This window comes from Thunnus albacares, chromosome 18 (assembly GCF_914725855.1).
Source record: "Thunnus albacares chromosome 18, fThuAlb1.1, whole genome shotgun sequence".
Classification (NCBI taxonomy): Eukaryota; Metazoa; Chordata; class Actinopteri; order Scombriformes; family Scombridae; genus Thunnus; species Thunnus albacares.
In genome coordinates, this window is record NC_058123.1 from 26,642,107 (window position 1) to 26,659,266 (window position 17,160).

At 39.6% G+C, this 17,160-nt stretch overlaps 1 protein-coding gene across 4 annotated transcripts in view; it reads right to left on the bottom strand.

The window, feature by feature from the left end:
• LOC122968231 (WD repeat-containing protein 7) overlaps window positions 1–17,160 on the bottom strand; it is a 110,878-nt gene that overhangs the window by 73,736 nt on the left and 19,982 nt on the right. For all 4 annotated transcript variants that reach the window (XM_044333262.1, XM_044333263.1, XM_044333260.1 and 1 more), the window contains 5 exons: window positions 14,602–14,816; window positions 7,815–8,048; window positions 6,690–6,983; window positions 6,184–6,380; window positions 1,243–1,340 (listed from right to left, as the gene is read on the bottom strand). In XM_044333262.1, coding sequence (XP_044189197.1) covers window positions 1,243–1,340; window positions 6,184–6,380; window positions 6,690–6,983; window positions 7,815–8,048; window positions 14,602–14,816 — 1,038 coding nt within the window. The remainder of the gene's footprint in view (window positions 1–1,242; window positions 1,341–6,183; window positions 6,381–6,689; window positions 6,984–7,814; window positions 8,049–14,601; window positions 14,817–17,160) is intronic.

Sequence of the window (17,160 nt, forward strand, 5' to 3'; positions counted from 1 at the left end):
GTATCCACATGGACTTGATTTTTGGTGTGTGTTTGTAGGTATAGAGCTTGTTGTATGTGTGGCAGGTAGTCACATGTGTGTGTTTGTGTGTGGGTGTGGGGGTGTGCGTGTGTGCATGTGTGGTAGGCAGATGGTGACGGCTGGTTAAAATGTCCCCTACAGTGAACCAGAGTGAGTTGCTATCTGCAAAGAAAGACTCCAAAAAACTTCCACTTTTTTCACCTTCACAAAGTGATGTTTTGTTCTTTCTGTCAATTTCTATCCATCTTTCTTTTCTTTCTCTACAGACGTGTCCTTAACCCACCACTTCAAAAGGTGAATTCTCTTTTATTTCCTTCAACCTTCAAAACTGATCACAGCATCAATCACAACTTTTAAAATTCTCAATTGTTCCGGATTTCAACCAACTGAGATTGTGACAGATTTTGGATGAGTTGATCATCTCATCTATAAAAAATACTGTATTTACCAGCTGCTGTCAAATAAAGACTGTTTCTGAGTAAAAAGGAGCATCATTGCAGTTCCCTATGTTGCCCATAATGAGTGTCTCTTTTAAAGAAGATTGTTAATAGTTCCTCATGTTCAGTGTCACATTATCTTTAAAGGTTGGTTTATTGCTGCACAACAGTAGTAGACTCATAAACATTTAGTATGAAGTTATGGAAAATTCAACTTTATGATTGGTTTGGACTTTGAGTCTTTACAAAAAATGAGGCAGTTGGAATTTTTTAAAAATCCACCGTTTTAGTCTTTAGTTTATATATATATAAAATTAAAACTTTATTATCACTTCTCAAACTGCCAATATTACAAAATGTTGTTACTACTGACTGATCTTCGGTATTTGTCAGTATATTCTTACCAGATTGAGGTTTTTGAACAAAATCTGTGGCCTTGATTTTAGAATTATCCAATAATGATGATTACACACAATGCAGTCAGTCTTTCTTGGATAAAAACATTTTTGAAAGAAGCAAAGCTGCAGTCAAAGGTTTGAACTCTGCTGCTCTCGGCTGAAGTTCCAACAAAAACAGCAGAACAGCCCTTTAAAGACCGGCTGACCGAGGAAACAGCAGCAGCTTCCTCCTGCGATATTTCTAGCTTTTTTTTTTTTTTTTTTTAAACTCTCTGTGGGTTTTATTGCCGGTGGGCTGCATTATCAAACCCCCGCCCCCTCCCTCCCACCTTCCCCACAGGGCCCCACGGGTGTGTGAAGCGAGCGACCCCTCCTTTTGTAGTTACCTTGTTTGATCTGGGCTTGTAGCGCCGGGTTGGAGGGCTGAGGGGGGGCGGCCGGCGTCCTGCGAGGAGTCTCCGGGGTTCCTCCTGGTCTGGGAGGCCTGGAGGAGGATCACAAAGAGCAGGCATGAAATATTAAAGGAGCAGGGAGGAGAGAGGAGGGCCAGGACACACACACTCTTTGTATTTTTGTTTCTGTGACTGTGTGTGTGTGTGTGTGTGTGTGTGTGTGTGTGTGTGTGTGTACGTGTCTTCTTGGGCTCCAGCCTATTGAATTTTGAGTGGAGGACGCGATCCTGGGTCTGAACAGACCGGAGGCGACTAACTCTCAGAGACACACAAACACTTCCAATACAACGATCAATACAGTGATCAATAATAGTTGCCAGGCAACAAATCACTGCCAGGGAGCCCTACAAGCAGAAGTTAAAAATGCCAAAATTCTACTGCAAGGACATTTTGAAAAGCAACAGGAGGTGGGCCAAAGTGTTAGTATGGAAATGAATTAATGTCTTAGAGATTATTAGTAGGACTGTTCAATTCATGTAAATCTATTTCATCAGATGCAAAAACTGTAGAAAAAAATTGTTAAAAAAATTGTGTTCTAAAAGCAGTAGATGTCAAGGCCTCCCACAAGGGGTTGCAAAATAAATCCTGTGAGATCATATGTTAACCCATCTTTTTTATTTTTTTGATGAAGTTACCATCAGTGAAACTCAACACTTCCTCAGCAGATGTTTCTAATTAAAAGCCTACCAGATTCTCAATGTTTTTTACCTAGTATTTGGCAGTGATGGCCACAACCCCAGCTATTATTAAATACTTTTTTCTTATTCATTACTAGATACATTCACCTCTTCAGGCCTTTAAAAATCTAATCCAAACAACTGATCACCACCAAAGTACAGTGTCAAATGCTGCTGTCATTATATAGAAATACATTTCAATTTTCAACAACTTCTTTCATGCTAATATAAGAAACAAATGAGAGTTAATAAAAGAATCATTTGATATTGTTGTACTTCATTCAGTGTATATATTATATATACACAGTATATTATTATTAAAATTTAAAAACTTCTTGTATTCTACTGAGAAGATGAGTGAGACCCATTCAGAGCAACAGAGCACAAGACCATATGCACCTGCATGTCCCCCACCACCACACCAACTCTCTGCCTTTCTCTACAACGCACACAAAAGAAACACCTCTGACAGCCCCTCACACACACACACACACACACACACAGAGTCATCTTTGTGTCAGTGTGGCACACAAAAACACAAAGAAACACAGACATATCCACATATAGTGACACAAAAATTATGTCAAACAAATTCCAGTAAAACCAATTTACCAACGATTAGTCTGATTATAGGATAAGTTTACATTTTTGTTTGAACTGAACTTAATTTACATTAAAAGAAAGACCTAATTTCACTCCTCACACTCCATGTGTTTATGTGAATCATATTTGATAACAGACTTTATCAGGCTAAATTATTTCAGTATGCAGCTCATGATGTTATCAGAGAGCTGCTTTTTGTACCTGCATGCTTAATGTGTGTACAAGCTGGAGAATGGGGCTTAGGGCTCATATCTAAATAAAATCTAAATCCATCCATTTTCGTAAAAATCAATTCAAACCACAGGAAAAAAAATTGCCCCTGTAAATTCTGTACTAAGCGTTTAAATGTGTCTCAGGTGTGATTGGATGTTCAGCGTTATAATGGCTAAAAGCTCCAAGAACTTTTTTTTTTCTTTATCTACAAGTCAAACTTATTGCATTAACATGGAATAGTGGGGCACAGACAGGTGGTGTATGTACAATATTTATTGGAAAGCAAAAATCAACCCATATGGACATGTGTAGATTATGGGTCTTTAAATGTGTCCTATCTTCAATCTGAACCTGTCACCATCTGCTCTGCAACCAAACATTGCAGCTAGTGTAAATGCTAACAACTGTATAATGCTATGGAGGAGGAAAAAATACTTATGCCTGCACATTTTTTAAGCGCTCTTTACGTGTGAAAACACAGTGCATCCACATTTACGTTCTCAAGTTGTTTTTGCAGAGACTCCTGTCCACATTAAAACACCTGACCATTAGGAGAACAGCTAAATCATTCCAAAACATAAAGAAAAAGATTTTTTTAAATTTAGCCAGTTCATCGTAGACATACTCTTTAATATACAGGGGCAGAAGGAGCTTAATATGACTTATAACAACAATAAACAGCTATTTTTAGAGACTGAGCTTAGAAAAAAACAAGAGCCAGGCAAACATAGAGGGTTACCAAACAGGGGGGACTTCCAAGACTCGTACTATGGATGAGCTGCATCCCTCAGCCGGAGCTGTTGGAGGGACTGCTGTTGTGGTTGTTGTGATGAAATACTAAAACACTAAGAGTTCAGGAGCACTTCTTTTCAAACTCCAGCACACAGGGAAGAAGCTTTTCTACTGTCATAAATGTAAGATGGAGAACATGAAAAAGCCAAAAAGCCAAACACCTTCAAATATTCACAACCGCTGGTTTGGAGTGTACAGGTGGAGACAGACGGAGAGATCCTTGTTTGAGTTTTATAAAGAATCCTTCAGCTTCCATATGTAGCTGCGCAATGACCTGCTCTGATCTAGACACACCACAGTTGAGGAGTTCTTTGTTCCTTAGAAAGTAATAAACAGCTCTGAAAACTTTTTCAGGCTGCATGATATCCTTTGTCCTCCTGCGGTGGTGCTCTTTGTTTCTGATGTTCTAGCTGCCATTTCCTGTTTATCTCCTATTTATTTACCTCCAGTCTATCAAATTTTGATCAAATTGCAATGCTTTGTTTTTTCATAATTCTGACTGAGCAAATTAATGACATAGTAGCACGAAACAATATTACATCAGCGACAGGTGGTTTCATTGGTTTGCTTTAAATGCAGGAAACATGGTTGCCAGCATCATTGCTAGTGGCCTAAACCTGGTCGTCCAGGGCAACTTATTATCCTGAGAAGTTGAGCTAATACAACATTCAAGCAGCAAAGGTCAGCAACCAGACCATTAAGACTGGAGAGTGACTTGTGCTTTTCTCATGAAGACTTAAGCTCGTCTTGCTTTCAAGGACTTGAGACTTGACATGGACTTGGCTCCGACGACTTTAGACTGGACTTGAGACTTGAAAATTGACTTGGACTTGTTGCATTGATTTGAGAATTTAATTTGACTCGTCCAAAGGTACTTGAGACTTTACTTGAGAGTGGTTTTGAAAACACTTGTCACTTGACCTGGACTTGACTTCAACTTGGCTTCAAGGACTTCAGACTGGACTTGAGACTTGCTTTGAGGCTTGAAGGCTTGACTTGGACCTGTCTCAGTTGACTTTAGACTTGACTTAGAATTGCCCCTAAGGACTTTTTTTTTGACTTGAACTGGCTTTGACAAGGCTTAAAACTTGGCTTGGACTTGTCCCCATTGACTTGAGACTTGACTTGAGATGGGTTTTGACGAGACCCAAGAGTTTGACTTGCGTTGATTGATTTGAGACTTGACTTGGACTTGTCCCAAAAAACTCTGGTTATTGATACTAAAAGATATAATTTGGGATCTTTTTAACCATCTCTGAATTTTAAGAACACAGCTCTTGTTATACACTACAGTTCCTGTTAAACATTATTTGCATTACTTATAGGAGTGGAAATCTTTGGGAACCTCACAATTCGACTCTGATTCTTGGTGTCCAATTCAATTCAGAATCGATTCTCAATTCTCGATTCAAAACCGATTCTCGATCAAATGAATAGGAAAGGGGTCACTATTTTTAGTCTCTAATCAGACAAAACTCTACCGAGGAACCTGTACTCCCTTTACCTTAACATTAGGAGATGTTTGAGTGGGTTTTAAGGTATAAAAATAACTTGAGAGCACTGAAAGGTTGTGCCTGTACACATGCTAAACTACAGATCTGGTGCACTGTGGGACTGGACACTTTACTAGCTGTTTGTTTGACTAATTTATCCAATAAAAGATGATTTAACACAAAGAGAACTAAATCATAGACTGAAAACAGGTGAAATACAAATCAGAGGAGGCTGATAAAAAAAAAAAAAACATCTCACCACCTCTGCCTTTACTCTTCTTACTCTCTCTCTGAGTGTTCTCCTCTCTGACTCTCTCACTTGCCCTCCCTGCAGTGTTATTCTGTACAGGGTTGATGAAATGATAAAATGTTGTGTTGGTGTTGCAGCAGCAGGACCTCGACCTCAGTGTTAAATCTTTCACAGCGCAGTGAGAGCTCAGACAGACTAAACAATCAGCTTCACACACACACACACACACACACACACACACACACACACACTTGACAGTAGTTGTGCTGGTTTCGTTGTATATTTGAACAACGTCTCTGTTTCTGTGCTCTGAATTCTTTTTCTATTTCGACTTGTTTGGGTTGTTATTTTGTTTTTCAGTTGAAATCACTGACGGCTGATCAGGAGTGTGTTTTCCCTGCCTGCTGAATCCAGATTTGTTGAACTTGCGTTAAGATTTTCTTTTTGTTATTTTTAAGATGCTTGAGAGTGAGAATTCTTGCACTACAAGTGACCTCTTTCACAATTCATGTAGTCATTGATTCATTGTTAATATTGGTTAGAGGAGCTTTAAGGAGATGATTAAAGTTTGATGAATATATGTTGAGATATGCTATTATCATAAATTATTATTATGACATTATGATACATCACAGTGTACATTTTCTATAATGTTTAATATGTATGTCCATGTTACTGTTGTTCATATCATGACTATTTTCCATTTAATGTGATCTTTAAAGAGCTCTTCTTCTCAATAAAACTATGTGATTACACTTTTTAAAAATTACAAACGTATAATAAAATGTTGTACTTCGTGTCTGTATGTGTGCTTGTTTGTTTGTTTGTTTGTTTGTTTGTTTGTTACCTGGCCGGTGCCTTCTTCATGTGCTCCCCGACAAAGGTGGCGTTGGTCATGCCCATCAGAGTGTTGGCCAGTGAGATGACGGACAGAAGGTGCTGCGTGGTGACGGCCCTTGACAAGCCGTATGTTCCCTTCCCAACGATGTCTGACAGCGCCAGCTTCCGACCCGTCGCCAGGGACAATTGCCGCAGCAAGGACTCCTGGGAAAAGAAGGCAGACAAATGAAGCAGGGACCCTGAAAATACCTGTGTTTGCCGACAGCTTTCATCGATTACTCTCCAAATGACAGTTTAAAGATTGCCTTTTCAGTTTATTAAGTAATGATTTAGTCTTAAAAATGTCAAAAACTATTACCTAAAAAAATTACCACCAACAGTTCCCAAGTGATGTCTTGTCAGGATTAATTAACATTTGGTAGTAATGGACCTAATGTTGAAAATAACATCTTAATCTGATGGTTAAACAGGATTGTCTAGCTTTCAGTGATCTGGGGCCAACCGGACAGGTACCTTGAAGGTGGGCAGCATGAGGGACATGTGACCTCCTCTGGAGATCAGGCCGAAGGAGATGGGGCAGTGCGGTCTGAGCATGCCCAGTCGCTCCAAACAGATGCCGTCCAGCTGCTCATTGAGGCCCCAGGCGTGCAGGCAGGACATGAAGAGTTTGGCCGTATCCATCGTCAGGTTGTACTCCAGCAGACTCAGTGACTTGGACTTCTCCTCGCGCCTCCTCATCTCCTCCTCCTCTTCCTCATCTTCGTCCAGCAGGTGCTCCTTGATGGTCTCCTTCATTGTCTCCTTCACCTGTGTTTTTTTTTTAAAGAAAAACTTAAAGGACCACTCCACATACTTTACTTGTCATGTTGTAAATAGCTGTGTAATGTCTTTTGTTGCTCTGGAGGAGTTTTGTCTAATCTGTGAGAAGAACCCAAATGATGTCACCGTGATGTCATCGGGGTTATCTCAACATGGAAATGGAGATATTTTTAAGAGAAGGCCTGAGTTATAAACTGGACACATGGAGCTTAAAAGACATGGGCATTTACTAGGTAGGAAGGGTCTAATGAAACCTTCTGAGTTGTATCATGGGAAATGTAGGATTCCATGTTTTTGGAGCTTAACCCATACTAGGGACTAACAGTCAGGATATCTCAGCTTGCTTCAATTTTTTAACATGTCTCTCATAAGTCCCCAGACTTTATGGAAGTGCAATAATAAATCTTGAGTAACCCTTCAGACACAATTTATTGTATCTTCGTAATAGTTCAGAGAATAAACCTTGAAATGCATTTAAAAATGCTAAAACAAATGAATAGAAATAGTAAGAATAAAAGATTAAACATAAATAATGTTAAAAATAAACAATAAAATATAATAAAACCTAATTTAATGTGAATACTGTTTTTTTTTTAAAAAGAGACTTTTTTTTAAAGTTTCGTCTTTTTTATCTTAATATTTTTCAAGGTTTTAACATTTCTTATAAATATTCTCATCAGTTATTTATCAGATTATAAAAAAATTAAAATTATATCACATGAAAGAGGTAATAGAGGGTAAATAGTAGAGGAAAAATTTTTTATAACATTTATAGTTACAGATAGTTTAGGACCCTGATGGCTTCTTGTGTTTTCTGACCTGTTTGAAGATCTTGTTGGCCAGGAAGGACCCCCCCTTGTCGGCCCCAGTCTGGCTCTTCTGCAGCGTTTCTGGAGACACCAGTGTGGGGCTCGGTCTCTGGGCTTCCTCTGTCAGCAGCTGGATGATCACCGCCTCCACGTCGAAGAACAGCACATGCATGTCAGGGTCCGTCAGGTTGGTCTTCATCGCCTGGACCACCAGGGCATTGTGGGAGTATTTCGGCAGGTTGCCCTAGAGAAGAGAGAGAGAATATATTAAACTAAGGAAAACAGTGATGAACGTCAGTCAGTCTGTTTCAAAACAAAAACCTTGTGTGCTCTGTTTTTATAGAGAAAGGAAAAAAAACGTCAATGGTCAGAAGACCAGCCAATTGTAGCCCATATGTCTTTATGACAAGCTAAAAACAAAACATCTGGCATATTATCATCTCTTGAAGTTGTTATGATGAACATGTTAGCAAACGGTTGCCAAACAGATAGCGTATATTGAGTTTATCAGAGCCTGTTTGTTGAAAACAGCTGCTGTAGGAAAGGAGGCTGGTGAGATCTGTGAGACTGAACCTTTCAGTAAAATGCGCCGCAAACCAAAACTATGAGCTAAAAAGGGTATAAAGCCACCGCAAGGGACACCTTTCACTAAATGATCAATTATTGACATAAAAAATATTGATTAGTGTAGCTTTAATAACCAAATGTAAGACATCCTTAAAAAAAAAGTGTTGTTACTACTTGGGGGAATAATGTTTTAAATCCATCATCCCATCATTCAAACACACACAGATACACAACAAAGACACACACACACACACACCATCAGCTTTAATTGCCACCAATACTAACACACCGCTCGAATTTAATTGTGTTAGCAGAGACACTTGCGTGGAGCTGTATGTAGAACAGTGCTGTTTGTTTACATGTTAATGACCTGATGACTGCAATCAGACCACTGTGATCCTGTTAGAGTCCCATTCTGATGGAAGAGAACAAAAAAGGGGGAGGAGGAAGGTAGGAGCGAAAAAAGGGCAGCGCTTGATTTTCATCTGGATGTGTTTCATGAAAGATCATCCGTTCGCTGTTCTACACTCGTGCAGCTCTTTCCTTCAGCAAGGAGTGACGTGTTCAGTTAGTCTTAGCAATTTCTTACATACATTTATGTATCTTCTGTTGTGTTTGCCTTCATTTTTTCACATTGTGTTGCATTATATTATGTCCAGGGTTTCTGCCCTTTACCGAGATACATTTAAGACTTCTTAAGGCCTTTTTATAATAGCACATAGAATGCAATTAAGTATGAACATATGATGGAAAGCCTGTAGAGATGATATGACCTCTGTATCACTTCCCATAGTACATACAAATAATTCCTAATGATATAATTAATTTAATTAACCGGATGTGAACCCTGACAGGCAACCAGAAGATGGAGTAACCATTGAAAAATGATTCATTCATTTGACTTTGTTTTGCTGAAACAGCTCGCAGTAGTGACAGTGTTTACTACAGGTCTGATGGTGCTGACTGAAACTCCACAAAATAAAATAAAATCCACCGTCAGAACAATCCCACTTTTAGTGTTTAGATGTAAAACGTCTGCAATCAGATACAAAAATGAACTAGAAAGACTAAGATGTACTGCCTACAGCTGGCAAGAGGAAATATTTCAGAGTTTTGGAATTAAAATTAAAACCTTGTTCATTTCCTCTAAGGCCTTTGTTGATGAAGTGAATTCAATGCTTAAAGAAAATGAATTTTAGAAATGCGTGTTTCTGTGGTTCTAATGTTTCTGTATATCTGTAAATACTTCATATTTAGATGTTTTCTACATATTGTTACTATAATTGTAATTTATGAAATAATTGATATTTCTCTGTGTTGCACTTCTTGGTTTTGGCAACACTTTCATGCAATTTAACCTCACTGAATTGAATTGGATGTGACTGTGTGAGAGAGACAGAGAGAGAACAATAATTATCCACGGAGAGTCCTGACAGACGAAGAGACACAATACACCTGCAGCTGGGACACACACACACACACACACACACACACACACACACACACATCCACACATGTCAGATCTGTGAGGCTGTGATGTTTGTGCTCTTGATTTGCAATGCTGTTACCATATCGCACATACGTCCACTCTTCTGCCTCTTTTTTCAGTAACACACACGCTTTTGTGTTTGTACTCATGATTCTTCTAAATACACAAACACATGTATACACACACATGTGTGACAGTGATTTGGACCAGGAAGTTTAGTAATGAATTTGTTTAAAGTGCTGTTTGATTATAGCTCAAATCTCTTTCACAAAGACTGCCAGTGGAACACCGTGTCAGCACTACGATGCATACAGTTAGTGAAAGTTGAGCACTGAACTGGCCTCAGTGAACATAGTTTGTGTTTAATAAGACGTCTTAGAGATACGAGGATTTGTACTTTTTTTTTTTAAAAAAGCACATTTGCGTTGTGCCTCATCCACATGCTTCAGTGTCAGAGAGAGTGTGTGTGTGTGTGTGTGTGTGTGTCGGCCTAAGTGTGTAATTTTGGTGGATGAACACTGCCATCTAATGGCAGAGAGCCACATTACACATGATGATAAACACACACACACACACACACACACACATTTATGCTGTTGGTGGGTTTTGTGACCTGATGATTAATATTTTCTGAGGCTGAACAAACACACACAGACACACAGACTAGAACTGTCCATAATCACTTTTCATGTCAATCTGACTTTTCTGGTATGACAAAAAAATTCAAGTGCTGAAAAAAAAACATCTTCTGAGAACTCTGCTAGTTTAGATAGCAAATAGAAATAAATTTCAGAAACACATTTTTGTTTTAAGTCTGTTCTTACATTTCAGTTATCTACATGTATCTGTCACACACACACACACACACACACACACACACATAAAGTGTCCTATAGCTCCTGGGCAGCAGGTCTAAAGGTCATTGTCCTGCAGGGCCCTTCTGGCAAACAACCCTGGAGTCCAACACACACACACATCCACAGATTCCAGTAAGTCACACACACACACACACACACAAACACACATACACTGTATAGAGCCACCACATATAGACACTCAATACAAATATGTAGAAAATTCACTAAACATTCTGTCTTTGAAACTGGGAGATCACACATCAGTATCAGTACTCCACAAAGATTCACTGAAAGTCACTTACAATGATTTCACTTACATTGAATTGAAAATGATATAAAGTGTTAACTGTTTAAATTGTCTGCTCTTTCCTTTTGTTTCAAGAGTAAGTAGAGTGACTATGATACATTTTGAGTATTGATCAATGAACTGATCACACAAAGCCTGATGTATCTTATTCCTCTGTGCCATAGAGCTCCATTGTTGTCCAAAAATTATTCAAAACATGTCAATGAGCAACACTGTTGCACTGTTCAACATGTTCCTTCATAACCATGAACACACACTGTAGTTCATTTTCACTCAATCCCACAGACACCGTCCTGCAGCCAGAAAAACTCACCAAGTGTGTCTTAATCCGCAGATAAAAATAGTCCCAAACAAATGCACTATTTCCTCCAGTTTGAGTAATGACAACTAAAAACTATAGTGCCCAGCTGTTATAGGAGATTACTGTAAGTAAGTAGTTTCAGGCTTGGGGCCGAATGCAACAAAAAGGGAAGGAAAACGAGAGCCCAAGGTGACGACTTCAAATGTCACCTGTGAATTATATTCAGTTTTCAATGATACAGAACTGAGAAAAGCAGAAATTCATCACATTGGAGAAGCTGGAACCAGAGAATGTTTGACAGTTTTGGCTGATCAAATGACAGAAATTATTCATTTATTAGCCAATTAACTGCGGCTAATTAATTTTCTGTTGATCGACTAATCATTTCATCTAGTTATATTTCTTTTTTGTACTGTGCGACAAACACACTCACAGATCAGCAGGTTCAGCAAAACTGCCAGAGGACAAACTCAAAGTCACACATCGACTTCCTCACACACAAAGTGAAATCTAAACAGCAAACAAACATCAGCTGTAAACACACACACACACACACAGATGAAGGCTTGGAGCTGGCTGGGTGTAATGTTTGGGTTGATAGTCTGACATTTCATGGTCATTATCTGTCATTACACACAGCAGGGGAGTACACACACTCACACACGCGCGCGCACAAACACACGCACGGGAGATAGTGGGTGGTTTTGACCCATAATTTGAGTAGCTATGAGAGAGAAATGACACAGTGGTGGGAGGCAGAAAAGGGAACAACACTGATGTATTTCTGATAGAACTAGGAGGGAAAAAAATTGCAGCTGTTGTGTGTTGGCCTTTTCAAAAAAAAAAAAGAGCTGTGATTATGGGCAGTTATGGCAGGAAAAACCCGGGAGACACCTACAATAAAAGCAAAACACAGGGGGGAAAAAAGAAACAACACAAAGGTTATCTGGTGGAGGGAAGGAGGAGAAAAAAAGACAAAGCAAACAGAGGAAGAGATGGGAGCTAAATGGAGTTTCACTTGGAGCTAAATGGCTTCTATGTCAAACTGTATAAGTCAAACTGTACCAGCAGCTGAACTAAACGCTGCTCAAACACTAAATAATTCATAGTGTTTGTTTTCTGCGCTGGGAGGCCCAGGTGGGCGGGGTTTACTCCGTCAAGACAGATCAGATCATCGGAGTCTGACAAGTGAACCTCTGAGGGGTCAACCCAGACAACAGGTTCCACATACAAGTACTGTAATTTGAACAATAACGTGAAGATTATTTACGACTGTGGCTGAAATAATTCCAGATACAAAACTATTCGTATCAAAAGATCCAATACGATCGAACGCTTTAGAACAGCTACTGAGTGCACCTGTAGTGGTCAACTATCCATCTGGGTCAAGAATGAGCACATGCAACATTATTGTCCCATTGCAGTCTTGTTAGCAAGCTAGGCTACCTGGCCTCCACTCAGAAAGTGGAGGCTAGTAAGTCTAGCTTGCTAACATTAGCAGCATTTCCTGTGCTGTGTTTGTCCTGCAAGCATTAACTGTCTCTCTTTTATGCATCCAGTTGTGGTGATAGCAAATGACTAGACTGTCAAAACTTGCAGCAATAGGGAGTCCCATAACCTTAGTACTCCATGCATTACCCCATGATTCAAGTCACAACCATTGGTGTATTAAGGAGAATAGGATACCACGCTCAAAAATGGCGACCCATCCATTCCTATGTATTCCGCAATGTTTCTGAGAGCCTCCATGTTTCACACGAGATTCCTACTCCAGCCAAGCCAGTTCAGAGAACGTGCATCTGAGACTTTCTCTGGCCGAGATGACCAACTTTCTGTTGGCTACAACATGAATGAGATAAAATAATTGAATCTTACGGCTCTTCGAGACTTTCCAGTTGTTATTGGATAGAAATTCTGAAAATAAATCATTTTGCAGGGTTTGCGGCATTCAGAAGGAAAAATGCTTTTTGGGCCATGCGATGTACCTGGGAGTCGTAATTACTGGTCTTGATAGGTTGGTCACACACACATAGGAATGTATAGAGAGGACTGGGACTATGCAATGACTAACAACATTGCCCCTCCCCAGCCATGTAGAATTTAAGTGGCCGCCAACACATATATTGTACCAATCAGCTTATAGTACTGCCAACATCAGTCGGAACCAAAAATTCACGCCCGCTGTCTAACGTAGGGGGCGCTATCACTCCAGAAAAACAAATAAAATGTCCTCTTTATATGAGTGAAAACAAACATCAAGGATTTCTACACAGATTTCTTAACAAAAAATTGATTCCAGTTTAACGTTCATATAAAAATTATATTGATTAGTGCAACTTTAGTATAAACACTTGGCTTAGAATCGACTCATACACATATAGAATCAACTCACTTCTGTTAGCTGCACCAAATGGGAACTGAATCTGTCTAAAGTTCACTTCAGACTACAATATAATGATAATAACAACATATGTTTGTTTAGAAATGTTCAAAAACAGAGTTTCAAAAGATGCTTGACATAAAGCAGTAAAAACAGAGGAATTAACAAAAAGTCAAGTCTACAAGTGACTCTTTAAATTTGGGCAGATTGCTCCTTTAAACGACTAAAGCTGCTCTCTGAAAAGTCCAGCTCAGAGAAAAGAAACACTGTACTTCTTTTTTTTCACCATTTTGACATTTAAGATAGTTCATCCTTCCCTGAGAGACACCAGTGGTTGGCTGTCCACACACACACATACAAAATGGCTGTATTGTTGACCTTTGGTTCATCTCCAGCAGAGTTTTAATTGGCCTGTGGACTTCAGGCAGCTATCTGACCGAGATGACCAGTGTGTGGTGTGTGTGTGTGTGCGTGTGTATAAAAGGTATTGTGTTTGTTTTTGATGAATGAGACAAAGAGCCAAAGAGAAAGAGAAAATACAGAATATACTGAAGAGGAGGAAACATCTGAACTTCACAGTAATCACATCGGAATCAATCAAACTCATCGCTGGAAGTCACTTTCCCAGAGCCTGAGATGACATCTTCATATTGCTTCTTATGTCCAAAGACACAAAGTTTACAATGATATAAAACAAAAAGCAACAAATCCTCATTTTTGAGGAGCTGGAACCAGAGAACGTTTGACATTTCTGCTTGACAAATGACAATTACATTAGTAAATTTATTAGTGATTAAATTTCTGTTGACTTCGAAATTAACTGACTAACTGTTTCACCACTAGTGAACGTGGATGAAAGATTCCCTTCTTTTGTACTGTGACTGTTTGTGTGTTACCTTGTCAGCGTTGTCTGCAGCCAGCAGATTGGTGGCAAGAGTCTGCAGTTTGTGCTGGGCCATGTTCTTCAGGGCCGCCAGGCTGCGGCGAGTCATCGCCTGCTTCAGGTTCACCGCCGGGTGGCTGAGAGCGTCCACGGTGGCTGGAGCCAGCTCATCACAGGCGTTCAGGATCTCTACTGCTGTTATACCCATCACACAGCGGTCCAAGGCTCCTGAAGACACACACACCAGTTCACTGTCTCACACCTCAGATCAATTACTGACAAGGAGCAAACACATGACATCCTGACATTTTCTCAAGTGACAGCACCTGGACAGATTTCCACTTGGACATTACAAATATCAAGGTTTATCAGGCAGCTTCAGATATAATGTACTGATGATAGTCCTGCTCCACAGAACATGGAGCTTTTTGATTTTAATGACTCTATGACCTTTCATTTTAGTGCTACACTCAGGAGAAACTTTACATTGTTAGTTCCTTAACTGCTTTACCAAATCTAGCCATCAGTGTTTGAGATTTTATGTTTGGAACTGCATCTTAAAACGCACACATCATTGGGTTCAACACTCAGCAGTCATTATTACCACCTTAAAGAGAGTAAATGTTTAAAACCGTAGCGTGAAATACTCCACATGACCATAAGTATGAGGGCATCTGTCCATATACGTTAGTGTACTCTTGGTCTGGGCTCTTTTTCCTGGTTTAGGCTAGAGCCCTGCTTAGGACTGTTTTCTTACATAATCCCGCTCCCGCTGGATTTCTGACCATTACCATCTGCTACCACAGTGTGTGTTACACAGCCGCACACTTTTGCAATGTGTGTGTCCACTCCCGCCCACACTCGCGAACATTCTGACCATTCACACTCACACAACAGAGTTCCATTGATTTTGTGTCTTCTCCCGTCCTGCGAGGAAAACACTTTATTTTACTGTGTAGTTTTCATAAAGAGATGCATACCAGTAAAAACGTAGCAAATTCACGTTCTAGTGCATAATTATATTCATGCTAGTTAAATAATTACTGTTGTTCTAGTGCAACGGCAAGAAAAACATGTTTCAGTGTTCAATTGGGCTCCTGACTATATGACAGACTTGAAAAATTGTGAACCCGTCCTTTAACGCTACAGTGCACACTTATATCTTAAACAATAATGTAGTAAAGCAGAGCGTACACAGACTAGTTTTATTTCAGCCTTCCTTGTGTCTGTGCTTCCTCTCTCTTTCTTCATTTCTATCATATATTCTCTATTTCTATCAATCTCCCTCTTCTTGTCCTTGCACTGTCCTTCTATTTATATCAATCTTTCTCTCACACCATCTCCCTCTTTATCTCAGTTCATGGCGATATCATCATCTATTGTCTCTTGAATATGATTCAGGTCACAGATGGAGTTTTCTCCATCTCTGGCTGCAACAATTCTCTGCCTTTACAGAAAGAGAGAGAGGTTAAGAGAGACATCATTAGCTGCAGACAGAGCTGACATCAGTATTGGCTCTGAGTATTGAGTGAGAGGAGAAAGTGGCACCATTATACCTGTGTGTGTGTGTTAGTGTATGTGTGTGTGTGAGAGTGTGTGTGTGAAGAAGAGACTGTGAGCCATGGCCCTATTACATGTCCAACGCCTGAGTACACACACACCTTCCTTAATTTCACACTTAGCTACCCTGCAATCTCCCAGCACTACTGTACAGCTCATTCCCCAGTCCCCAACACACACACACACACACACACACACACACACACACACACACACACACACACACACACACACGGTATTTTCCGGTGGCTAGTCATCATTCAAGCTAATGTTACCTCTATACTGTGCCACATACATGTTTACTGCAGATTGCGTTGTCATGGTAACGACTAAACGGGTGCTAGCAGGCACAAGAATAAAATATGTTTCTGAAGAGAGAGAGAGAGGTGAGATTTAGAGGAGTACTTCATTGTCATTTTTTTTTTCTGAGAGTGAGATGACAAGATTGATATCAGTCTCACGTCTGTGTGTTAGCTTAGCTTAGCATACAAACTGGAAGCAGGGGGAAACTGCTAGCCTGACTCTAGATCAACAAGCTTGCAATTCATAGTTTCTTGAATTGTATTCAAATGATATACATCATCTGACGAAAATCTAAAGATCCCCTCCAGACATATAATAATTTGTGTCTGATGTGTTTTTTCCACAAATAAAAGTTCAGTTAACTGGTTAAAAATTCTTAATATTACATATCATATTACATTAACTGATTGTAGATTATATTATTATATATTTTCAACATGTAACAGGTTATACAGAATCTCAAGGACATATTTCTTGGTAAAAAGGTGTTAAAACATTAACATTGCAGTGAATATTGTGCAGGTTTACAAGTTCAGATGCCGCCACTGTAATGATGGCTTGTTAACATCTGCCTTCAACCCAGTTGGATGGTACCAAACCTAGCAACCTCACTGTGACGACAAGACTTCAGACATAGCCCTGAACAGCATTCTTGTGGTACTTTTAACTCAGTTTATGGGGGCAGATTTAGCAAACTTGTTAGTACTTT